At 38.7% G+C, this 27,221-nt stretch overlaps 1 protein-coding gene across 2 annotated transcripts; it reads right to left on the bottom strand.

The window, feature by feature from the left end:
- Window positions 1-5,839: 5,839 nt before the first annotated feature.
- Window positions 5,840-27,218, bottom strand: FAM221A (family with sequence similarity 221 member A). 2 transcript variants are annotated; one of them, XM_025873030.2, is made up of 7 exons: window positions 27,087-27,218; window positions 24,444-24,617; window positions 21,152-21,342; window positions 19,411-19,617; window positions 14,755-14,862; window positions 10,025-10,107; window positions 5,840-5,945 (listed from the first exon to the last, which is right to left on the bottom strand). In XM_025873030.2, exons 1-7 carry the CDS (start codon window positions 27,149-27,151, stop codon window positions 5,877-5,879), a joined length of 897 nt encoding a protein of 298 aa, XP_025728815.1. In that variant the 5' UTR covers window positions 27,152-27,218; the 3' UTR covers window positions 5,840-5,876. The 2 variants fall into 2 exon arrangements, with proteins under 2 accessions (XP_025728815.1, XP_073755053.1); XM_073898952.1 differs by lacking the exon at window positions 27,087-27,218 and adding an exon at window positions 26,461-26,996.
- Between the last annotated feature and the right edge of the window lie 3 nt (window positions 27,219-27,221).

The following is a 27,221-nucleotide window of genomic DNA, read 5'->3' as shown; positions in this document are numbered from 1 at the left end:
AGTTTTATAATAAGTCTTAAAGATAGGTACTGAAAGACTTCCAATCTTATTCTGTTTCAAAGTTGTTTTAGCTTTGCAATTCTGTTTGAATTTTGGAATTAACTTATCAATGTCTACATACCCACATGAAGTCTGCTGACATTTTTATTGGAATTACATTGAATCTATACATCTGTTTGAAAATTGACATCTTAACAATATTGAGTCTTATGATTTATGAACATTGCATATATCCCCATTTACTTAGATATTCCTTTATTTCTCTGAGCATGTTTTGTATTTTTCAATATAAGTTTTGTACATCTTTTGTCTAATTTACCCCTAAGGAATTTTTACACTATTGTAAATGGTATTATTTTCTTAATTTCAATTTCTAGTTGTTTTGTTGCGAGTATATAGAAATATAATTTTTGTATATTGATCTTATTTTCTGCATCCTTGCTCAATTCACTTATTATTTCTAGTGAGTTTCTTTTTTAATATATTTAATAGAATTATCTACATATATGATGTCATATGCAAATAAAGACTTTTACTTTTTTCCTTTCCAATCTGGGTATCTTTTATCTCTTTTATCTTTCTTTATTAAAGTGGCAAGAACCTCCAGTAGGTTGAATAGAAGTGCTGAGAGCAGTCATCCTTGCCAAGTTCCTAATCTTAGGAGGAAAGCATTTGGCTTTCAGCGTTAGGTATGATGTTAACTGTGGGTTTTTAGTAAATACCCTTTATCAGATTGAAGAAATTACCTTAATTCTTAGTTTGCTGAGAGTTTTTATCTTGAATGTGTGTTAAATTTTGTCAAATACTCATACACCTATTGAAGGGATCATGTAGTTCTTTTTAGTTGGTTAATAATATGAATTACATTAATTTTCAAATGTTAAGCCAACCTTCTATTCCTTGGATAACACCCACTCGATCATGATGTATTTCCTCTTTACATATTCTTATATTATATTTGCTAAAATTGTTAAGAATGTTTGCATCTATGTTTGAGAGGAATTAATCTGAAACTTTCTTTTCTTGTTATGTCTTCGTCTGGTTTTCATATCTGAGTAATGCTGCCCACATAGAGTAAGTTGTAAAGAATTCCCAACTTCAATTTTCTGGAAAAGGTTGTTTAGAATTAGTAATCTTTAATCCTTAAATATTTGGTAAAATTTACAGTGCAGCCATCTGGGCCTGGAATTTTTTTTTTAAGATTTTTATTTATTTATTTATTTATTTGAGAGAGAGAATGAGAGAGAGAGAGAGAGAGAGAGCATGGGGGGGAGGGTCAGAGGGAGAAGCAGACTCCCTGCTGAGCAGGAAGCCTGATGCGAGACTTGATCCCGGAAATCCGGGATCATGACCTGAGCCGAAGGCAGTCGCTTAACCAACTGAGCCACCCAGGCACCCTGGGCCTGGAATTTTCTTTGTGGGAAAGTTATGTACAAATTAGTTTCTTTAATTGATATATGGGATAACAGTATACAATATAAGGGCTAATCAGGTTATCTATTTATTATTGAATGAGCTTAAGTTTTTGTATTTCAAGAAAATTTATCTATTTCCGTCTAAGTTGTAAAATTCATTGGCATGAAGTTATTTATAACATTCCCTTATTATCCATCTAGTATCTGTAGAATATGTAGTGATGTCATCACTCTCATTCCTAACATTGATGATTTGTGTGTTCTCTTTCTATCCTTTGCTGATCAGTCTAGCTGTTATCAATTTACGGGTCTCCTCAAAAAACCAGTGTTTTGTTTTATTCATTTTCTCTATTGCATTTCTGTTTTCTATTTCTGCTCTGGTCTTTACTATTTCCTTTTTCCTATTTATTTTATTTGCCCTTCTTTCTCTGGTTCCTTAAGGTGAAAACTGAGGTCACTTATTTATGATCTTCTTTTCTGATATAGGCATTTGGTGCTGTAAGTTTCCCTCTATGTACTGTTTTAGCTGAATCCCACAAATATTTTTATGTTGTCTTTTCATTCAATTAAAAGTACTTTGATTCCTTTATTTTTTTTCTTTGACCCATGGATTATTTAGATATGTATTATATAACTTTGCAATTTTTGAAGATTTCCCAGATACCTGTTACTGATCCCTAATTTAATTCCATTGTGGTCAGAGGACATCATGATCTGAATCATCTTAAAAGTACTGAGACTTGTTTTGTGACCTAGAATATGGTCAGTCTTGGTAAATATTACCTGTGCATTTAAAAAAAAAGAATGGGTATTCGATTATTGGATTGAGTGTCCTATAAATGTCAATTACATAAAGTTGGTTAATAGTTGTTCAAGTCTTCTAGAGCCTCACTGACTTTGGGCCTACGTAACACTTTGGTCAAGGGAGGCCCCTGGGTCATTAACTCTGACCCAAGCCTGCAACATCTGAGAAGTATCTGGGACATGAAGCAAGAGCTATCAATGTAGGTCCAAGGATTCTATCAGCTTCTAAGTATATCTATCCCAATTATGTATATTTAGGTACTTCAGAAATAAAGAGTGGAGCCACACCCATTATACCCACTGGGACGGACTTTGGTCAGGACTCCATTCATCACTGGGCTTGCATAAAACCAGAGGACCACAATTGTGTTTTGGGTCCTTTGGGATCCATATTAGCTCAGACCTTATATCCGAAAGTCCTTGGTTGAAAAATCTGAGTATTCTTCTTTCTCCACTGCATAGTTACCCTGGTAAATGACTGCTCCTTTGGGGAAGGATCAAGGTGATGTTTATCATATATACTTGAGGACCCTTCCTCAAGGAAATCTGGGCTTTCCCTTCCATCAGTGCCTGAGATCTGAAAACTAGCTGCTAGTAGTTATACAAGTGGATATACAAGTCAAGTAGCATCCTAATCAGCTGTCCTTCTATCTTGCCCTTTGGCACATCATGATCTTAAACTCCTTCACAGATCCATGCCTTGGTACCCATTAATTATGTCCATTGGGCATGTGACAGTTAGGTTCCACAACTTGGCCTTCCACCTTTCTGTATCCCATCATCTACACTGATATCAAAGAGCCCAGGATCATGGCAGCATCTGCTGCCATCGATTCCTGCCTGTAGAGCTCAGCCACAGCCACACTTCTCAAAGTTGCCAGTACACTCCTCACCACTACATTTTTGATCGCCTTACTTATGAGTGTCATCTGAGCCTTTCCAGGAAAAACACTCAAGTGGTAGCTTCTCAAGTTTCAAACAACAAATCCATTCTAACACTGCAACTTCCCTGAGCTTTATGACCCCTTCTTTAATACCATGCCAAATAAATTCTAGCATTTCCACCATATCTTCTAGATGCCGTCCTAGCAGTATGTTAGGAAAAATATCTAGATATCTAAGGTATTAAAACCCAAGTCAGGAGTTTAAGTGCTACCATGTTACTCTCTCCTATCAGGCCTTATATTCCATCCCCCTCCAACGCCCTTGAGACCTACTCCCATGCATGTTTCCTGGGTTCCTGCCAATATATTTTAACCAGAACCTACAGTTCATTCAGATTGTAACCTATCCTCCTATTGAAAGGACTGTATATCCCCACTTAGGGTATGCTGAGACCCGATCCTACTTTTCAGTATGGAGTTAAGGAGAGGTAGCAGGGGTGAGTCTTGAGGAGGACAAGTATCATCTTACAAAGCAAGTGCCCCAGATAAATTCTTTGCAGGATCTCCAAGCAAGCGAAGGCTGCTCTCCATCAGCAAAGTGGAGGAGGGGAGACCACTTCTGTGGCTCAGAGAATCAAGGAGACATGAGGGTTCAAGATTCTGAGGCTCACCAACACAAATGTTCCCATTCTATGATTCAACATTACAATCTTTTCCTGTCAGCATGCTGACTTTGCTGGAGGAGATAATCGAGGCTGAGTCTTCAACTTCCTTTGCACCCTTGCCACCTTTACTATTTGGGCTGGATTGTCAGCACATATTGCCAGCATCAACGATGAGATTTTCCTTAAAGGGTGCTATAGAGGCATTCTGGCTCTCACAGCATGCCTTGACTTAAATAGCTAACAGGAACCTATGTCATTTTCTTTTTTCAAGGTTAATTAAAATATTGTTAAAGTAGTTAACAATAACTAACCAACACTTTCACCTTTATAATTTCCATTAGTCCCATTCCACCACAATGCCACAACTACGATATAACCTAATACTTCACCTTCCTCCCGCACTCTACCCAAATCCAGTACAGTAGCCATGACCCATCCACATGACAGGACTTATCACTATGCCATTTACCACTAGCTATGGTCTTTATTGTCATCTGTCCAGTGAATGATCCAGTCACAGAATCGCATCCAGAGGGTTTGCTTTCTAAGGCCATTCCTGGTACCCATCTTGGCCTGGGTTTACCCACCACCCAAAAGCAAAGCCTAAGACAAATACTCACATACAGGTATTTATTTGAGAAGTAATCTGAGAGAACCTGAGGGATCAGAAAGGGAGAAATTAGTGAAAGCTAACATGGTAAGAATGTATTACAGAGTTGGCCACTGCTATGGGTGACTGGTACTCAATCCCATGGGATTTTCTGAGGAAACTTATGAAAGGCATCTCAGAATTGTCCTCCCAGCAGATGGGAAAGAGAGCGTTCACCCATAAGTCAAGGGTGGTCCCAAGGTCATTAACTCCCCCACATCTTTCATACATCTGTGATGCAGAAAGGCTGCAGTAGGCATCCCAAGCCACACTGTCAGAGGATTCCTGGAGAAAAAAAGCAAGGAAATCATGAAGTGTTCTCAAGATGAAATGCCATCAAATGGCTTCCATAAGAAGCTGTCAGAAGCCTGCCTGGGGCTTTCCCTCTCCCACAATACCTCGTGCTCTTCCTTCCCAACCACGGCCTGGCAGAATGGCTCCCGCAAAGAAGGGTGGCGAGAAGAAGAAGGGCTGTTCTGCCATCAACGAGGTAGTGACCAGAGAATACACCATCAACATTCACAAGTGCAACCATGGAGTGGGTTTCAAGAAAGCGTGCCCCTCGGGCACTCAAAGAGATCGGAAATTTGCCATGAAGGAGATGGGAACTCCAGATGTATGCATTGACACCAGGCTCAACAAAGCTGTCTGGGCCAAAGGAATAAGGAATGTTCCATACCGTATCCGTGTGTGGTTGTGCAGATAATGTAACGAGGATCAAGATTCACTAAACAAGCTCTACACACTGGTTACCTATGTACCTGTCGCCACTTTCAAAAATCTACAGACAGTTAATGTGGATGAGAACTAATCACGGATTGTCAAATAAAGGTATAAAACTGCAAAAAAAAAGAAGAAGCCTGCCTAGAAGTGTTTCACAGGAGTCCTGGAGTAAGATGTGGGCCAAGAGGATTTGAGGTGGCACACAAGAAGTTCAATACAGTTACATACAGTGCATAATCAACCAAACAACTTAAAAATCAGTAGACACCACTAGAAAATGATTATATAATTTTTAAATACAGCTTTTCATTTAAAAACATAAATCAAGATTACAATGTTTAAAAAATAAAAAATAGGGATTTGAACTTACTATTTTTAAACAGGGCTCCTTATATATTTGTTCAAACCCCAAAATAACATACTTTTTTAAATACCCTCAAAAAGTTAAATTATGACAGATTAAAAACAGTTACTGTATTTTCAGGTTTTGACTAATATGAAAATAACCTCATTTGGTAGGAGAGATAAAAAGTATATACAAAATATTAAATCATGAATTTTGATAAAAGTAACAAAGTATTTTCACTTGTTTAAATAAATTAAGGAAAAAACCAAAATGACATTTTTACATAGTAAAAGAAGTAAATAATTTGAGAGAAAATAAACTGTATTATTATATTTAAATAAACACAAACAAGATCTATTTGGATGATGGTTTTAATTTTCCCAATAGTCTTCATGAAGCTTTTGTACTTGATGGCAATGATGCTTTTCCTTTCTGCTTAGCAACCTTTTCCATTTTTATCTGTAAAGTTAAAATATTTGTTGATAAAATAATTTGTAAAACATTCTAAAGAAAAAAAGGTTGTACACACCTTATTTGATTCATGTCTCATTCATCACAGCCATTTCATACACTTATTTAGCAGTGATTAAGCTGCTAAATTCTAAAGCAAAATCTAATAGTCGAAGGGACCTAACTGCATTTTTTAAAATATGGTATGATTTCAACTTTGCAGAAGCATTTTAATAAAAATAACATAGAGTGAATATTGTTTTGGAGCAAATTGATAAGTTAACTTAAATGCCACTAAAAAAATTGTTTTATGAAAGCCTAAATACCTAACCTTACATTCGGTCTATGCACATTCCCTAAAGAACACACCTAATGCAGCTAGATAATCTCTGGAACATGGACTGCTTTAAGGATAGTTTCCTATAATTCTGGTTTTCACATTTCCACAGTTACCTCCCTGAAGGTTGCCCTCCAGTGTAACTGAAGCAAAGAAGCAGCTTACATACCCTAAGTAGTGGTCTTCTGACCTTTAGAAACACTGAAATCCTTTCTATGGGAAAAAAGACCCTAGAGAACACAAAGCCCACTTGCCTCTTACAATTCCCAGAGGCAGTACCCACTGCCTTATCCCTGTAAGAGAAAGGGACAGAAAGTATGGGGCATGGTAGGTGGAGGGCCTCCTACCTTCTAAGGTGATAGGAATAATATCAAGAAACCAGAGGGGACCCAGTAAAACCAGTCTATCCAATCTCCTTAAATTATAAATAATAACTTCCCAATAATAAAATGTATATATCTCACCTCTGTCTCATCCCCATTTTTTCCCCTCTCTCTCCTGAGTTGGTTGGGACTCTCATTCAAAAACCCTACATTCATATCACTCTTTTACACTGTATTAGTCAACAGGTCATCTGAAGGACCCCCAAAGGAATACCCTATACCAAGGCAAAGATTATAGGCTTTGGACTCACCAACAGTTTTCTCATTTGGGGGAAAAAAAAAAAAAGGCCAGAGTAATAAGTACTTCTCAGGGTTGTTTTAAAGGTATAAATGAGATCATATATATAAAATCCAGGTACTTAATAAGCAATCAACAAACGCTAGTCCCTTTTCCTCTCTCATTTAGGGCCAAGTGTTAGATTTATAGTAACATCAAAAAAGAGACAAGATGCTAGGGGCACCTGGGTGGCTCAGTCGTTAAGCGTCTGCCTTTGGCTCAGGTCATGATCCCAGAGTCCTGGGATCGAGCCCCGCATCGGGCTCCCTGCTCAGTGGGAAGCCTGCTTCTCCCTCTCGCACACCCCAATGCTTGTGTTCCCTCTCTCTGTCAAATAAATAAAATCTAAAAGAGAGAGAGAGAGAGAGAAGATGCTAACAAAGCCAAAGCAAACCAAACAAAGCCAAAGCAGGGCTTCCTCACTTGAAATAGTACTTAGCAATACATCCATCTAATCTAGTGTCTGAAGAGCAAAGATACCCCCTCCTGCTCCTTTGTTTCTTTTTCAATTTCCTGGCACTAACAGCAATAGCACCTTGCACCTACTTCACCTTTGATAATTGTTTCCTTAATAAAATTCTCCTTTCTTAGAGATAAGAGAACAAGGGTCATTCACAATGGAAGAAAATAACTTGACCTAATATATAAAAGAAGCAATGAAACAACTCTTTAATAATACCTAAAAGTAATAAGTAAACTATGTTACCACAAAGGCTTCAATCATCAAAGCCAACTCACACTTATGGTAGATTTTTCCCCACACTAAATGTTACCATTGTACCAGGATGCAAGCAAAACCAGACACAGACATCGCCCTGCTTTCTAAAGGGGCTGTGACCCATCATCAGATTCAGCTTCCTAATCATCCCTTTTCCCTCAACGGTGCATATCTTGTTTTTTCTGGAGTAAAATTCACGCACTAACAACACATATAATACATGTCAGCTTAGAGGAAGTTGTTTAGGTTTGAGCTTCTTAGTTTTTGTATGCCATTAATCACACAGGCTGGAAAGTTTATAAGCTGTGTCTCATAAATCCATAAATCACACAAGCTGGAGAGTTATAAACAACCTCTTGTAAACCCACAAATTCTAGGTCTATTTATAATAAGCAGTCTGGATTGGCCAGGTATATCCTCTAAAACAATCCCTCCCCCCATTATCTTCCCACAGGCAAATACCACTGGCATGTTTTCAAGGCAGTCAGCACGACCCAGGCTTCTGGAGGAGGGAAAGAAGGAGTTCTAGAACCCTGTCCCTCATAAGCCTAAGAAGGAGAAACTAATTCAGCTGTGAACTCGTGTATTCCAAGAATGGAGACTGATGTGATTAAAAGTCTAGCCTTAATGATGCTATAAAAAGAGCATTCTCTTTCCTCACCCTGGCCATTTCATCTCCCTCCCTGAGATCCTACTATCTCCTCTTTCTCTTAGATGAGAGCTCTCCAGTATAGTAGCCACTAGCCACATGTGGCCTACTGAGCACCTGAAATGTGGCTGGTGTGACTGAGGAAAATAATTTTAAGTTTTAATTTATTTAAATTTAGACTTATCTAGCCACACATGATGAATAGCTGCAACACAGGTATAGAACATTTTCATCACTGCAAAAAGTTCTATTTCTACCTCTGCCTTAAATCATATTCAGGACTTTCCCCCTCTACTTCAAAATTCCTCATCAGGGAAACCAAGCTGAGCTCTCTGTCCCCTACTCCCTTCTCTTCCTCTTGGAAGGTGAATTTATTTAATGGTCGCCACACCTTTGGCTACTCAACAAGCTACAGTAAAAAGTAACAAGAGTGTCTTTACTTTCCTGGCACTTATTACCCAGTTGGAGAGATAATAAACACCCACAGAGCAACTATAAAATAATCCTAAGGAAAGCACTTTGACGAACGTACCATATGGCTGGATACCATCCCCCATACCTCATCAAACCAACATACTTTCATCAGGCAACAAACAAAAACAAAACTCTCAATATGAACACTGCCATGAAACACATCAAATGTCTAACCATATGACATGTTATGAAAGTGAATATCAATTAATATGTGTTTCCTTTTTCAATTCTCCATAAATATTTATTGAAAACTTATTACATACAAGGCACTGTAGTTGTTCTGGGGAAAATATAAAGAAGAATAAAATACTGTTTATCCCTAAGGAGTTTATAGTATGGTAGAGAATGATGCAAATTATCACTACTGGAAGCTGGGAACACATCAATACCATAGTTGTTGAGCCCTGGGAATTGCCTAAATACACTTTTATTTAGTGTTCAGTTTCTTAAAGGCTAATGGGTAATTTAACTTGAGTCTAGATATACCTTGAATGCACTGAGAAGAAGAAATATTACATATTAAGAATTCAAGATACAGGGGCATCTGGGTGGCTCAGTCAATTGAGTGTCCAGCAAGAGTTGATTTCGGCTGTGGTCATGATCTCAAGGTGTAAGATCTAGCCCCACGTCAGACCCCTTGCTCAGCAGGGCCTCTGCTTGAGATTCTCTCCCTGTCCCTCTGCCCCTCCCCCCACTTGTGCACGCACACTCTATCTCTAAAATAAATAAATCTTTAAAAAAAAAGAATTCAACATACATATAATTTACAAATCTGCTGATAGTTGATGTTTATTATTGATAATTTTATCTATATATTTAGTCAATCTTTATGATCTTCATAAATTAACTATTATATTATATATCATATTATTCATTCATCCTATTTCTCTCTGAATCATTGTAAGTAAGTCTCAAGGCCTAACACCAGCTATAAGTAAAGGCTTTATAAAATAATTTTTTAAAGATTTTATTTATTTATTTGACAGAAAGAGACACAGAGAGAGAAGGAACACAAGCAGGGGGAGTGGGAGAGGGAGAAGCAGGCTTCCCGCAGAGCAGGGAGCCCGACTCGGGCTCGATCCCAGGACCCTGGGACCATGACCTGAGCCAAAGGCAGATGCTTAACACCTGAGCTACCCAGGAGCCCCTATAAATTATTTTTAATGATGATCCACAATGAATATGTAATTCTACTGTGTCTTTGTCACATGTTAAATGCTTAATATAAGCAGATTTCACCACAGACTTACCCTCTCTTGGTATTGTCTTTCAAAGAAAGCCATATCATCCTCTTCAGGTCTCTTTAAGGAAGAAACTTGACTGCTTGTACCTACTAATAAGGAAAAAAAAAATTCTAAGTAATATACTTATGGAATTATAAATTCTGCTGAAATTGAAAAAAAAAAACAGAAAGATAACTTTCCTCTTACCAGTGGTTTTTTTTATTTTTCAAACCAGAATGGTCTAAATGGTAATTGATCCTACTACCTAATTCCTTTTGCGGGGGGCAGGGGGGGAGGGACAGGGAGAGAGAGAATCTCAAGCAGACTCTGCTCTGAGCACGGAGCCTGACACGGGCCTTGATCCCAAGACCCTGAGATCATGACCTGAGCCAAAATCAAGAGGCGGACGCTTAACCGGCTGAGCCACCCAGGCACCCCTACCTAATTCTTTAGAAAGCAGAGCATTGCGGGGCGCCTGGGTGGCTCAGTCATTAAGCCTCTGACTTTGGCTCAGGTCATGGTCCCAGGGTCCTGGGATCGAGCCCCACATCGGGCTCCCTGCTCAGCGTGAAGCCTGCTTCTCCCTCTCCCACTCCCTCTGCTTGTGTTCCCTCTCTCACTGTGTCTCTCTTTGTCAAATAAATAAATAAAATCTTTAAAAAAAAAAAAAAAAGAAAGAAAGCAGAGCATTGCAAGACAGAGTAACTTTTATTGGCAAACATTCTCCTAATGTGCAACTGGTGCATATTAAACAACAACATATAGCTATTTCACACAAGAGCCCACTTAGCTTTGTTCAACTATATTTTAAATTTTATAACAAAACTAGAAATTCACATAACACCATAACAGATAATGCACAAAAGTAATTACAGAAGATTTGTGCCATGGTCTTGAATGTGTTGCCCTCAAATTCATATGTTGAAATCCCAATGCCCAATGTGATGGTATTAGGAGGTGAGGTCTTTGGGAGGTGCTTAAGTTATAAGGGTGGAGTCCTCATGAATGGGATTAGGGCTCTTATAAAAGGGACGCCACAGAGATCCCTCAACTCTTCCACTATATGAGGACATAATGAGAAGGGGCCAGCTGTGGATCAGGAAGAGGTCCTTCACCAGAATACAACCATGGTGGCACCCTGATCTTGGACTTCCAGCCTCCAGAACTGTGAGAAATAAATTTCAGTCATGTATAAGCTACTCAGTCTATGGTATTTTGTTATAGCACCTGACTGGACGATGGCAGTTTGTATAAGCAACCAAGATACTACCTGCTTTGAAATTTTTCAAAACTAACTTTAGTCATTTTCCACGGTATTCACTTTTTTTAAAACTAAAACAAGCACTAATTTAAGTTGTGAAAGGAATTTAAAATTGCTTCAGGAAAGAAAATCAAGTTTTCTTTGTAGGTACACTAAGGGCCCAGTTCCATGGAAAAGTTCACCTTCATTTCAGGTGAATGTGTTGGTTGGGTCCCTTCATATCCAAAACAGAATATCAACTTGAACACATGTTCTTGTTTTTAAAGCATATAAATTCACCCTCAACCAGCAACACAAAAATTATATCACTCCAGACAATCACCACATAGTATAACCACACTCTGTCAACTATCTAACAAAAACCTTGTTGAGAAAAATACGAAAAAATGCTTAGTATATGTGCTATCTGTTCATCTCAAAACTCTGGGTCTTTTCCCTGAATCATGTTGGATCATTTGAGCTAAGCTGCTTGTAGAATCACCTTCATTGAGTTGCATTTTAATGGTATGTTACCATTTATCTGGTAAAGTGGTTTTTTACCATTTTTATCAAAGTGACTATCAGAAATAAGCAACCACAGGCTACATTTGCTGAAAAAAAGGTTTTTTTTAAAAAGAGAAGATTTTAAATAGAAAATCACAGCCTTTATTCAAGTTAATTCATTTCATTCAATAATCTGCCATATTGTTACAGTCACTGTTAACAGTACTGTCATTACTATTTCTCTTCGAGAGGACCATGCTTTTAAAATATTTGGATTGGATTTCCATGATGTTTAACTCTATAACTAAAAATCTTTTCCCTTACTAAAAGGCAACCCCTTCATCACAAGAGAAACAGGAAAAACTGAGATTTAGTTGCAGAAAGTGATCTCCACCAGAAAGAATTCATAGTCCATAATCTTTCAGGGTTGTACTTTTACTTAGGGCCTCTTTCTGCGGGGAGGAGTTATCGCTCATAAATGTTTGCGTAAAACAGAAAACATGCCCTACTGCATCAAAGAAGAAAAATAAGGTCTAGTTCCTAGAGAACAGGCACATGATCTTCCAAAGGAACTCTAATGGTTCCTAGGTGAAACAGTCATTCTGCCAAGGTCAGGGAACAGAGTCAGTGACCCTCCGGCCCTGACCAGTCAGCAGTAAAAAGGTCTAACCAGGTGAATGGGACAGGTAGTAACTAGCTTTCAGTTAGAATCTCTAGCTCAGGAATGTCTGTGTTTGAGTAAGATGGAGCTAAAGGGAGACGTTACAGAGTCTGGAGAAAGTGACTAAGAATAGGCAAGTGTGAAAAAGATACAGGTTTCTTCCTGGGGGACCCACAGAAAGGGGGCACCACCAGTCAAGGGTGGCCCTGTGCTTTTCTTTGAGAAGAGAATACACTGAGTGGGTTCTGCAGTTTTCATAGAACAAGTGGAATGATACTGAACAGTGGAAAGTTAATTCAGAGTTTCTGTCCATGGTTCAGAAAACACTGATAGAACACCTGTGTACAAGGCAAGGGGGACAGTGCTGAAAAAAAATCAAGCTAAGATGCGATCTTGACCGGAAGGAGCCATCTAGCAGTGGCCATCAGACCCCTGCACACCACGGAGTACTGTGTCCTCGGGGCTGTGTGGAGGGAAAGACGGCTTCTGGCTGACATGATCAGGGAAGGCCATTCCAGATCCTCTCCTCTTGGTACTCAGTGTGTCCTCTGTGTCTCTAGGTTACTGCTCGGCCTGGCCCATTCCAGGCACTTGCTTATCTTCCTTATCTTTCTTGGTGTGTGAGAAATGGAAGTCTGAGAGGAGAAGATCCTGCCTCACTGGTGCCTATGTGTGTGGAATTGATGTGTCCTGGGAGTGTCATTCTGTCTTGGTTCAGAAAGGTGCAAAAAATTTGGGGAAAGGAGAGCTAAGATGGGGTGGTAAGGGTATGGTGTTTTAGTCAGAAGGTGGGAGCAAAGTTACACCAACAAGCAGTTTTAGGACACAGTTTAATCCACACGATAGAAAGAGCACCAACACTGCCAAGGGCCTCAAGAAGGTAGCTGGAAGCCCTCGGCCAAACAGGTGAGTCTGCAGAATTGGGAAGCTTAAATCCTTCCCTATTATCTAGTCAAGCTCAACCAGAGCATATGAAAGAATAATGAATAACTAGAGGGTCTTCAGTTTCCGAAAGTAGAAAGATCAAGTAAACTCAGCAGCCCCCAGCAGCCCCCTCCCCCACCCCCAAAACAGTGAAGTTGAATGTCAAAAACATAGAGAAAGCTTTTGGATATCTTCTTTAAGTGTGTCTTTGGCATTTTGGTCTACAAGCAATCAAGATGGAGAGAGTGCCATCCCAAAGGGGAAAGTTTGTAGGAACCAGAGTAGTTGAGCCTGACCATCCATGATGCCTTTAGACTTACACAAAACCATGGCTACGAGGACTCTCCCAAATGAATCAGCCAGGCAAGCCAGTGGCCACTGTGTAGGAGGGTGTGATATGGTCCACCAAGTCCTGAGTGAAGAGGCCCAGGGGCCCAAGGCTCTGACAAGGGACACTCTGAGGCCAGAAGACAACCTACATGAAATAGCCCAGCGCCAGGACAGTGACCAGAGAGAGCAAACGTCTGGCCAGACAGAAATAGGCAGAAGAAGCCTCGGACTTCATCTCCACCATCTTGAAAGATCTACACACTGAGCCTTTGGGATGGGGAACTGTCTCTATCCCGCCCCCACCCCACAACGAGAGGCCTGGGTAAACGGATTCTCAGGACCACACGGCAGACAAGTGTGCCTGTCTTCTTCTGAAAAAAAGTTCTGAAGGACCATGTCTGCCTCGGACCTCAACAGCAGCAATTACATCAACCTTGAAAGTTGACACAACTGTGTCCTTTTTCTTGGTTTTGATTTCTCCTATCTATATTTTAACATTACTTTGCTGGGTGTTTGTGTAAGCAGCCCTAAAGTCCCTTGTGGAGAAAGTCAGGGTACATGAAAAGGTTGCATGAAAACGCTAATAAAAAGAAAATTCTCATTTAAAAATATTTGTAAATATTAAATACCTAATGCATCATAAAAATTACTTCTTCAATTTTTTTTCTTGTTTTAATAAAGAAAATAGAATACTTGTGCTTATAAAGGAATAAAATTCATATATGTGTATAATGCATATGTACAATTTATATGTATATGTATAATTTATAAATGACACAACCTTTCTAACCTAAACTTACCACCGGGTTACATCCTGCTTTTGGGAGAGCCACTAGAGGACTCTTTTTCAGACATCAAAGCAATAACGTGTAAGGTTTTAAAACTTCAAATTACTGTATTATTAGAACCTCATAATTCTCAGATTTAGCAATTTTCAAAAAAAAAAAAGCTTCCTGCTTTTTCTCAGTCCAAGGCCAATATAAAAATAAAATGATAACCAAATTGTAGTAATACTGAGGAAAAAATGACCTAGAAAATAAATCAATCTACATTCTTATTTACTACATCCAAAAATATTTGTCACTTTAATTTCATTACCATCTGTCAGTGTTTCTGGAGAAGAACTAGATGATGCTTGAAATGCTTTCAGAAATGGGTGGTCCATAGCTGTAACTGGAGAGTCTAAAAATTCAATTGAAGGTGCACCTAAGAACAAAATATATGAAGAATGAAAATTAAACCTCCATTTGTTGGGATACAAAAAAGTTATTTCAATGCAATATAAATTAGAATCTCAACAGAATAATTAGAAAAAACCTTTCTATAAAAAAGAAATTTTTATTTAGATTTTTATCTGCCATATAAAGTAAAGGGAATTAGGTAAAAGTATGTTTGTATTTCTCAGAGATATTTTTCACAGAAAAAAAAGTTATGCATGAATGTAACTATGACAAAGAGGTACAAAACCTTAATATAGTCACCAAAATATTATCAAAAGCAAGACATTCATGACAAAGAACCTACAGTTGAAGAGAGCAGAATAACTGTATTTTTTACTCTGTTCCTCACTGGGAAATCATCTCAAAACAAAGTATGAAAAATAAAGAAAAACTCAATGAAATGAGGAAATATCCACAACCCCACACCACAAAATGACAAAGACCAATTGCTAAATACATAGACTTTTAGATCAAAAGGAAGGAAGCTATGGAGAAAATTAGTAAGTGCTCTATCTTCTTCACAAACCACCACCTCCCCTACATCCCTCTCGCATAGAGCAAATAGAGGGAAGGAAATAAACTTTTAATCCTATTTGGGGAGCGCCTGGGTGGCTCAGATGGTTAAGCGTCTGCCTTCAGCTCAGGTCATGATCCCAGAGTCCTGGGATTGAGTCCTGCATCGGGCTCCCTGCTCCTTGGGAGCCTGCTTTTCCCTCTGCCTCTCTCTCTCTCTCTCTCTCTCTCTCATGAATAAAAAATCTTTAAAAAAATTAATCATATTTGGTTTTTAAAATGAGTCCTTTCTTATAACCTAAACAGTGTGGGACAATTGCTCATTCTTTCAGTTTCCTGCCCCTCCTTCCCCAGCTCCTCTCTGGTGTGGCTGGACGGGGTGTAAGAGAAGGCACTCAGGGCCACTGAGGTCCTTGTGGGGTGCTCTGGTTGCTGCATGCACTGCTGATCTCAAATACTCAAGGCTGGTAAGTGGTGATTTAGTCTCGCAGCTCGGTAGGGCCTCACACTTGTTCTCACTGCAAGTATGGACCCCCTGATGCCTGCCACTTCCTCTACTGAATCCCCCAGAGTTCCGAGGACCCACCTCTAGCTCTGCTCGGGAGCCCCTTGCTAGGACAAAAGTCACGGCAGGTCCGCTGCCTAACGGCTCAGCTGCCTTCCAACCACCCACCCACTAGGAGCTGAGCATTAGGGACCCCTTCTGCATCATAAAGGAACCAAATCAGCAAGTTGTCACCTCTGTCCAGGACTCTACAGGGCTGATAGAACAGACGTCCCTCCGCCCCAGGCTCCCCTCGAGCAGAAATCAAGACAAAGACATCTTGTTTCCTCTCCTCTCTCTCACCTTCCTCACCCACCTTCCTTCAGGGGCCAAAAGCGGGAGGTTTTCTCTCTTTGTTATAAAGATGCCTAAGTGATAAAATACTAGAAGGCACAAAAAGGCAAAGATGCGAGCTATTCCCACGATTACTTAGCACTGCTCTGCAAGAACGAGCCTTTGTAATTAGTCAAGCGTAAGAGCCAGAAATACTGGAAAAGGAAAAAATACCGTAATTTACAACATCAACCAAACATTTATTTTAAACTCTAAGATTAAGAAATAAAGGACTAGTAACAAAAACAGCATAAAACATCAGGTTTTTTTATAAACAAATAACAATCAGCTAGAAAATATAAAGGAAGGAGTAAACCCGACATATGATAGCTATAAAAAAATGAAATACCCACAAATAAAATTAAGAAAACTAAGAAATAGACTGAGGACTTCCATGAAGATAACTTCAGAATTCCACTCAGCTACACAGAAGACAAATGCAGAAACTCAACATTTTAAAAATATCAATTCTTCCTACATTAACCTATACATTCAACATGATATCAACTAAATAATAGAATGTTCTTGTAAAAATAGAATGTTTTGTAATAATAGAATGTTGTCAAAAAATAATGCCAAAGTTCTGAAAAAAATTAGTAAGAATAAGTCAGGAAAATTCTTAAGTAATGCAATGAACTTATAAATATTAACTTATTATAAAGTTTAGTATTGAAAACAGCATGGTAGGTGCACAGAAATAGACAACAATGAGGCCGACCGATTAGCCCAGAACGATTTCTGGTTTGAACCCAACCCTACCATTTACTAGCTGAATAACAAAGAACAAGATGTTGTACTTCTCTGTGCTGAGTTTCCTTATCTGTAAAATAAGAGTAATAATAGCATCTAACTCAGTTATTGTGAGGACTAAATGAGTTAATAGATGTAAAGAGGCTGGAAAGACGGCGGAAGTCAAAGCTGCAATTGTCATCAACAACATCATTATTATTATTTTTTGCCATTGGGAACTGGATTTTCTGTAACTGTTCCATGAGCTTAATACAATCATGCACCCATGAAAATTGAAAAATGATTTATTTATGGAATTTAACAAGCTAGTCATAAAATTACCTAGAAGAGGAAATACACAGATATACCAAGGGAATCTTGGGGGGGAAAAAAAACACAAACAGGAGGCATTTACCTGTGTTTATCAAAACACACTACGAAAAATAATAATTAAAAATAAGTAATATTGTACAAGATAGACAAAGAGGCCAATGCCACAAAATAGTGAGTATGACAGAATATGAGAAAGGTAAAGTTTCAAATTATTAGGGAAAGAATGGTGTTTGGATAATTAGCTACCAATTTGGGCAAAAACTGAAGTTATATATACCCCACACTTTCACAAAAATGTATTCCAAATTCATGAAAAAGCTAAACATAAAAACAAAAAAAATTAAGTATTAAGGTGAAATGAAGGTGAACATAATTATAAAATTGCCTCCAAAATTTAAAAACTGTATAAAAAATAAAAAACAAGGACAGATTGGAAGAAAATATCTGCAAAAGAAATGACAAAAGAGGGGCGCCTGGGTGGCTCAGTCGGTTGAGTGTCTGCCTTCGGCTCAGGTCATGATCCCGGGATTCCGGGATCAAGCCCCACTTCGGGCTCCCTGCTCAGTGGGAAGCCTGCTCCTCCCTCTCGCTCTGCCTGCCGCTCTGCCTACTTGTGCTCTCTATCTCTGTTAAATAAGTAAATAAAATATTAAAAGAAAAAGAAATAACAAAAGATTAGTATACAGAATATATAAGACCGCCTATAAATGAAAAAAGATAAAAACACAAAAGTGAGCTAAGTATGTAACAGACAAGTCACAGAAAGTAAAAGGGCCAATAAATACCAGAAGACTTTCATCTCACTAATAACCAGGGAAATCAAAATCAGACTGAAACAGTAACATTTTCACACATCAGAATGACAAAAAATTGGGTTTGATGATATCAATGATCAGCATAAATGGGAGAAATAGGGAAGCTAAAAAATCTAGAGGAAGTATAAACAAGTATAGCATTTTTGGAAGGCAATTTGACAGATGTATTAACAAAATTTCACACACTTCAACCCAACAATTCTACTTCTCTGTATCTACCTTAGGGTCCGATTTATGCAGCATTAAAGGAAGCAAGTTCAAGGATGTTTTTGGCAGGGCTAGTTGTAAAGGCAAAAAAGAAAAAAATGGAAACAATCTAAATGCCGTGAACAAGGTTTAGAAAAACTGACAGTAGAGCTTAGAAAACCTGATAAACTGACAGCGTGGAATATTACGCAGGGGTTTAAAAGAATTAAATAGATTTGCATGTTCTCATATGACAGGCCTTCAACTCTTTTCCAAGTTAAAAACTATAAAAATATAAGCTAAAAAGAAAAATTAATGATTAATTGATGACAGCAAATTACCCTCTGGAAAGAATCTGGGGTAAAGAGAAATGTGTTCAAGGGGGCCTTACAATACTTCGTTTCTATTGTTTGAATCTTTTACAAGAAAATATTCATTTATATTTATGTAATTTTTGTACTGAAAAAAATTGAATACAAAAAAATGCATATACACAGACGTATTTAAAGTAGATAGGAACTGTATTCTTCTCCCCAATCCTATTCAACTTCAGAAGAATCAAAAAAAAAAAAGAAGAATCCAGCTACCTTCAATAGTTCAAGATATATCCAACTGAACTTTTCCCTATATTACTTAAAACTTTCATGTGTGCAAGCAGTGTGTGCATACATTCTTATAAATGTGATAACATGTATACATGTGCATGGGCATATGCACACATGGACATAAGCCTGTTTCCAAAATGAGATGGCTATAATAGCAAAAAATTATGTACAATAGGGAAACAGGAAAAGTGCAACGTATCAAATAAAAGAAATACTCAGCTATCACAAACAACAGGGTTGTGCGTTGGGATTTGGGTACAAGTATTGGGGTAGGAGTGATCTTTCTTCTTGTTTTCTATAAGGACCATATATTGTATCGTGGCAATAAAACCTTTATAAAAAAATAAAAATCCAATGAGAGAATGTTTTCTGGAAAAAAATTAAAGAATATAAAGTGTGAAACAAACAGGGCTTCGCTATCGTCAGTACACATAAAAACAACACGACAAACTCATGTTTCATCGGTCATCACTTACCAATCCCACTGTCATCTAACCGCATGTGGCCTTCCGCCAGTGAGCTGAAACCTGTTAAGCCTCCCATTGCCGCATAAGGAACATCCTGTCCCACTGGCTTGCCCTGAGCCAGTCTTTCTTGCTTAGTTTCCACCACTGTGTCATGAGCATACGCAGGCTGACCACAAGCACAAGTGAAGCAACTATGGAATCCTGAACACTTGGAACCTGAATCAAGATGTAAAGGGAGTTAAAGGTCTTTAAATATAGGTACTAAAGCGTCTGCCCTAAAAATGCTCAGCTTGGCCACAATCACCTGGATCTGGATCCCTTATAGGCTGTCCTATGGCCTCTAAAACTCTAGCCTCCAGCCCCCAAACTCCCTCCCAGCCCCGCTCTTCTGTAAGATGCTGAAGTGAGAAAGATAAGGTATGTAGCGTGGGGAAAAAGCATCGGAAAAACCAACCAGCACTGAAAGAAATTGCGCCAACACTGGAAAGCCAGGAAATGTAGGCCCTCTCCTCAAATACAGAGTTAAAAGCAGGTGTGGACGGCCCAGTGGTAGGACCAGGTGAAGAGATCATGTGGAGGCCTCCCTGTGGATAAAGGCCCCATAAAAGCCTTATAGGAAAGCCAACCCAGGACACAATGGAATATTGTTTAACAATAAAGAGCAAAGAAGTACTGACACATATGCTACAACACGAATGACTCATACAAACTTTATGCAAGTGAAAGCAGCCAGTTACAAAAGGCTACATATTCTATGATTCTATTTATATGAAATGTCTAGAATAGGGCAAGTCCATATAGACAGGGAGTAATTATTGGTTGCCTAGGGCTGGAGAGAGGAAGGAATCAGGAATGACTACTAATAGATATGGAGTTTCTTTTGGGGGTGATGAAAATGTTCTAAAATTGACTGTGGTGATGGTTGCACAATTCTATGAGTATATTAGAAAACCACTAAAATGTACCCATGAAATGGATGAGTTATTTGGTATGGGAATTACATCTTAATAAAAGTGTTATATATTCTTTTTAAAAAAACAATACTGAAGTGGAGGCCAGAATACACCACTAACAAAATTTTACACACTCACACTTCTTAAAAAATGTGTATGGGAACAAAGGCACACAAAAAGTTTTATCCAACTACTTCCATACTTAGCCAGTGAAATACATTTATTCCTGCCACTGTCATTAAAAATGTTTTATAACATATTTCAATCCCTTTTGCTTTTCCCATCAGCCTATGTTTTAGGCAATAACATTCTAATCTGCCAGCAAATTATAAAAATTTTTTTCAACTTATCAGATCCTTTTTAAAAACCTGTCAAAAGAATTTAGTTGATAAAATTCCCATTCAAAAATTTAAATCTGGGTCACCTGGCTGGCTCACTTAGTAGAGCATACAACTGTAAATCTCAAGGTTGTGAGTTCAAGCCCCCTGTTGGGCATGGAGCCTATTTAAAAATAAATAAACTAAAATTTAAATCAAATCACGTCTAGGTATTCTTTAAAATCTATTACTATTATTTAACCTATTTGAGTTACATGAGATTAGGGTTTATGAGTGCAAAACATACAAATAACTCAGAGTTTTTCCGCGAAAATAACATTTTAGAGTGGTTGTCCATCAAACTTTTCTGAGTTGTTTAATATTGACTACGCAGCTGAATAAAACTGGCACAAAGACGCATTAAATATCCACTAAAGAAAGACAACATTCTGTCGGTGTGTTTATAACAATGTAACTCACAGGCATTGCAGAGAAAGCCGGGCGCAGCGCTGTGCTGATCCGCAAGGTGCTTGCACCTGCAGCGAATGGGCTGGGTGCCGTTCAGAGGGACGTAAAGGTACGCCCTGCACCCGCAGCCGCTCACTCGGCAAGGGAGACTGATGGGGCGCTGCTGTGGAATCGTTTCAAAGTCAGTTTTATGTTGTTTATACCTAAAAAATGAATAAGATAAAAGGGAAGAAACAAAAACAATGCAGGGATTGCTGGAAATTACAATCTCTATTCTGTTAAACGCAGATTATTCTTTTTTATTTTTATTTTGCTGTTCTTGTTAGTAAGGCGAAAATAAACTCCCTTACACTCTTTCTGTCAGCTCCGTCACAAATTGCTTTGGTCAGAAAAAACCTTTACTCTTTTAGATTTTTATATTTAGTTATTTAAGAAGAATTTTCACAGCAATATACAAAGAAATATAATTCCCTTTAAGTACTTACCACTAAAGATTCTTTAATATGGAAGCACAACCTAAGAGTGTGGAAAAAGTTCTTTAAAAAAATTCTTTTTATCAAAGTACATTACTGAAATTTATTTTCATAGGTTTGCTATTTAAAACTGAAATAAATTCAATAAACATACATGAATGTAATTTATTTTAATATGATTTAGTTTTTAACTTTTAACTTCAAAATAAATTGTCAACATTTTTAAAAGCCAAAGCTTTGTTAAAACACTGTAATTTTCTTAAATAGGCCACTCGCTTCCTGCTTTTAAGGTGATACACAATAAAATAATATTAAATTTATTATTCTTAATATTTAGGTAGTACAAGTTAAAATAGCAATGAGATACCATTTTTCACTTAGCAAAGAGAACCAACATTTTTTTAAAACTATACATAATTCACAATGCTGTCAAGAAGAACCTCAGTGCCGTGTTATAGAAGAACCTCTCTCATTTAATGTTTTAAGAAACTTAAAAAGATCCATCCATACCTTCCATGGTTTATATAATTTCACATACAGCATTTCCTAATGTATATAATTGTCAAATCACTGTTACACATCTTAAATTAATGTTATATATCAACTATACTTCAATAAAAATAAAATCAAATTTAATAGTAAAAAAAAATCCTTTAACCCAGAGTTCATTTTTCAAAAATATACCTCAAGAAAATAATTCTGTGTATAAAGAGTTGTGTGCATAAAGACAGTATAAGCAACAGTACTTACAACAGCAATACACAACATATTAATAAGGGAATGAATCAGTAAATCAATAAACAACAGTTTTTAAAATTCCTAGCAGTGAAACCCCTCCTGCAAATAAAATCTCTTACAGAACCATAATATATAAAACAGATAAAAGCAAAATTGGTTAAAGCGAGGGAAAGAGCCAGAATTAGAGTCTGTCCTTCCTCGAACCTGCCCTTTCATGTGGTACCACTGAGACTCCCTCACAGCTCTGGGGAACACACAATGAACACCACTGGACGAGCTAGAATATTGAGCAGGTATTAAAAATCTTATTTGTGGGGGTGCCTGTGTGGCTCAGTCAGTTGAGTGTCTGCCTTTGGCTCAGGTCATGATCTCAGGGTCCTAAGATGAGCCCTGTGTAGTCAGGCTCCCTGCTGGGAGCCTGCTTCTCCCTCTCCTCCCAGCTTGTGCTCTCTCTCACTATCTCTGTCTCTCTCTCTCAAATAAATAAATAAATAAAATCCTAAAAAAAAAATCTTATTTGTGATTACCACATAACAATGTGGAAACACATTTCTGTGACTCTGTCATTAAAAACTTGTTCAATATTTATACGCACACATCATTTACAACCAAATGAACTATGTAAAGAAAAAATACATTGGGGCGCCTGGGTGGCTCAGTCATTAAGCATCTGCCTTCAGCTCAGGTCATGATCCCAGGGTCCTGGGATCGAGCCCTGCATCGGGCTCCCTGCTCTGTGGGAAGCTTGCCTCTCTCTCTCCCACTTACCCTGCCGTGTTCTCTCTCTGGCTGTCTCTCTCTGTCAAATAAATAAATAAAATCTTTAAAAAAAAATACATGAATATAGTAAAATGTATTGACAGCAGCTAGCTTTGGGTGGTGAGTTTTCTATTTTTCTATATATTCTTCATTTACCTTAATAATAATTATAATATTTATAATAGGGAAAAAATAATAGTTTAGACAGAGATCTCACTGAGTGACCAGTACTGAAGAACTTTTCCATGGAAGTTGGCTTGGGTTCATTTTGAAAGTTAATTCCATGCTACATAATTATGCATATATGAGACTGGCACTAAATTTGTACAAGAATAAATGATAAAACCAACACAAATTTACCAAACTCCTCTTGAACTCTGAAAGAGCTCAACATAATCCTCATCCTCCATTCCTCCAAAGTGTTTTTAGTTGGGGTTGCTAAATAAGTTTCAAGTCAATCTATATACAACATTACTCATCCTAGCAACTGCTTAACAACCTTTGGCAGATGGCAAGTCTGTATGTAAATAGCAACCATACAAAGAGTCTCTCATGAGAGAGCCCCAGAAACTATGAGAACAGGGTGGTTCTCCTTGCATGCTTTGTTTGGAACAGAAAGTTAAAAAGTTGTTACCTGAAAACACATAATAGGTTCTGTGATTTTTCCAAGAAGCAGCTTTGTCCTTTTGAGCTTTACAACTGTGACCTGTGACAGCAGTAAAATATAAAGTAGAACACAACAAACACAGCCAAATGCAAACCTCAGGTACAGGCAATACACATCGGTGACTGGAGCCTCCTGCATTTTCTTTCCTCCACATGCCTTACTTGGAAAAGGACCATTTGTAATAAAAAGCTGTGTGCTTGTATTTTTGTTTGTTTAAAGAAAGGTATCAACACAACACGTTTCTTAAAACAAAGGGAGATGAGTAAATGTAAGGAGAAATGCTTCTATTTGTAGACTGGTAACCTGTTCAGTGTGGGTCAACTCAAGCAACTCTTAAAGCAATTTTGCATTCTGATGACCCACCCTTTACTAACTTATCCAGTCGTGGGAGAAGTAGACCCCTGGCAAAGCTGCAGGGGCAGGCACCAAATGCAAGAGAAGAGATGCTTAGGGTTATGGACTCCACAATGAGTTCTAATAGGATAGAAGAGAAATTTTTAATTATAGCAAAAAAATAAAACCACTTTAGACAATTTCTAGGGTATTATATAAAAGCCTACTTTTAAATATTTCTCAATTATCACAAGTAATGTTATTTATAGAAGGAAGATACACTCTGATACAGTTTTATATTTTCTAATCACCAGAAAACTTAGCAATATCTTACCTATGTGCACAAAAACACAGTGTCTCTGGACCCACAAGCTTACAATCCATTCCAGTTGGTGATCGCCAGCTCACAAATAATCTGTTCTGTAAGCGCATAGGTAATACTTTTTTTTTGTATTCTTCATATTCTTCAGGAGTAAAAAGTTTCCCTCCATCGTCCTCACCGACAATTCTACAACAAAAACTTCTCTTAAGCCTTGAATATTTATTTTCCAGGTCAAAAATACTATACTCTAAAAATAAACTATACTTGAATAGTCAAAAGAAATGCTTCTTCAGATTTGATTTTTTACTTTAGACTTATGTTAATAGCAAAATTACACACAATAGGAATAAAGCTTTTCTTTCCCAAGTAAAAGAGGATTCTAAATTAAATAAAAGTCAATGAACTCATGACATCTGACTTTACTGATCCAGGTTTACCACTGGACAATTACCACAAATTCAATCTCAGTTTCTCCTTTGATTCTGAAGCAAACACGCTCATTCTTTTCATTAAAAGCTAGAGTCTAAACTAATATTTTCCTCCTTTAAAAACAGTACTCCTCCCAAAAAACAATAGTACAAAAAAAACATCAGTGCCGAAGACAACATGGGTAATGCGAACCCAAACCCTGGCGAGGAGTTTAAACCCACAAATACCCTTGGATCTGCACAAGCTCAAACCCACATCTATATTGAGTAATCATCCTTTAATTCCAAAACTTTGACTTCAAAGTTTTATGGGAAAAATTAAGCCACCACTATTGCTTAATTTCTGGAGAAATTAAGAGTTGGCATCCCTGGAGAAAAAGGAAGCACAAGTAAAAGAATTTGTTCAAAATTGAAGAAATTTTTCCTTGAAAACATCATCCCTTAAAAGCCATGAAAGATGTTGTTTGTAGAATGCTACTTAATTTTTTGTGCAATCCATACCTTTTTCCATACTTTCAAGCCTTTAGCTGAGGTAGATAAATAAAACCAATTCAGAAGCTATGAAACCATCACAACCTTCTTCCTTAATTAAATAATTTAGATACACAATAGTTAAAAAAAGGGGGGACATTTTATTCTGAGAAACGTTTTGGATCATTTCACATTATAATAGCTACCATGTAGCGTATCAATAGGTACTGGGGGAAAAAAGATCAATGCAGGTCTTTAAAGATAGAGATCATTTATATTTGACTGGTAAACCAGCACAGCTCAAACTTTACAGTAGTTACAGAATCCCCAAGGGATCTAGTTCAAATGCAGATTTAGGTTAATAGGTCTGGAGTGGGCCTGAGAGTGTGCATTTCTAACAAGCTCCCAGGTGATGCCTACACAGCTGGTCCATGATTGCTACACTTTGAATAGCAAGGCTCTAACTTTACAGTGAACTATTCCTGGTTATTTATATTTGCAAAAATAATTTTCCACCAGTCTTAACATTTTCTGGACCAGGCAAGAGACCATAGCTGGAGGCCCACAATCCACATATCTAAACATCTAAAGATCTAAGTTATCAATCAACACCAAGGCCTAGCAACTTGCTCCCAGGGAAAAGCCTTGGAGACCTGGAGCCTAAAGAAGCCGGCCCAGCCCTGGTGAGCGCTTGGTGGAAACTGTTCTGGGCACGGGACTCATGGCCTTACCTGGACCCACCGGACCCGGGGATGAGGCCTGACCCATGAAGCTCCTCATTCTTACTTGTCTGGCTCAGAATTACCAACCATTTCTAGGTGCTCCCCAAAACTATACCACCGAGACAGTCAGAAGGAGTGAAGGTCAGCTAAGGAAAACGTTTGCCCTAACAACCCTGGGTGATTTGGGGCGACCACCTTTAAGCAGAACAACCACTCTCGCTCAGGTTTTCAAGGCCGCTGGGATTTCCCAGGCAGCAGTGATTTGCCTCATTTCCCGTGTATATACATACATTATCCTCTCCCCCCCCCCCCCCCCCGGCCAAACCCCCCCCCCCCCGGACCCCGCCACCCCTGGCGCCCTCAACCCCACATCCTCCTACTACAACCTCCTCAGGAATTCCTACTCACCCAATCTCCCAACTGCCAAAAACCTTTCTTGGGAGACGGGGAAAAAAATAACACGTTTCCGCAGGTGCATCAGCCTTTGTCAGGGCCCAGGGCAGCGAGTCGCGTCCTCAAGCCAAAGGGGCAGCTACGTGAGAGGAGTTTCTCCGGAACCACCGAAACTACACCAGTCTGTCTCCTAAAACCAGCACCTCGGGGTTGGGAGCACGGTTGGAAATTCACGACATACCCTACGACTAAACTAACATGCAAACGACGTCTGCTATTTCTTATAAGGCCCGAGTACTCACAGTGTAACTCTCCAATGGCCATTTAGAAAAAACAGCTGGGCCTCTACATAAATTTAAGAGTGAATAATCCGTCTTGGAAAGGGTCGAAGCGGGAGACCTCTTAGCCTCGGAAGAAACTTATCAGAACTACATGTCATTACAATATTTAATTACAAAAAGACAAAACTTAAATCAAGATAAGTAAGCCTCTCCCAGCCGCCTGGGAACAGATTCCGGGACCCCCAGGGGGTGGGCGCCGGGCCCCCGTCCGGGCCCCCCGCCCCCCTGCCCCCGCACTCCTCCCGCAAGGGGGGCGCGGCCCGCCTGGCTTCTCCTGGCCCAGCCGAGCCGCAGCCTCACCTCCGATACTCCAGGTACTCGCCCACGGCCGCGGCGCCGCCGGAAGGCAAAGTCAGCCGCTCCATGGCCGCGGGAAGCGAGAGGTGCCCGCCCCGCGCGGCAGCGACCCGACCCCGGAGCAGCGAGACCGGCCCC

The sequence above is a fragment of the Callorhinus ursinus genome, unplaced genomic scaffold (genome assembly GCF_003265705.2).
Source record: "Callorhinus ursinus isolate GAN/ISIS: 27379988/994484 unplaced genomic scaffold, GSC_fseal_2.0 scaffold12, whole genome shotgun sequence".
Classification (NCBI taxonomy): Eukaryota; Metazoa; Chordata; class Mammalia; order Carnivora; family Otariidae; genus Callorhinus; species Callorhinus ursinus.
The sequence above is the reverse complement of the archived record's forward strand: the minus strand, read 5'-3'. Positions and strand labels throughout refer to the sequence as shown.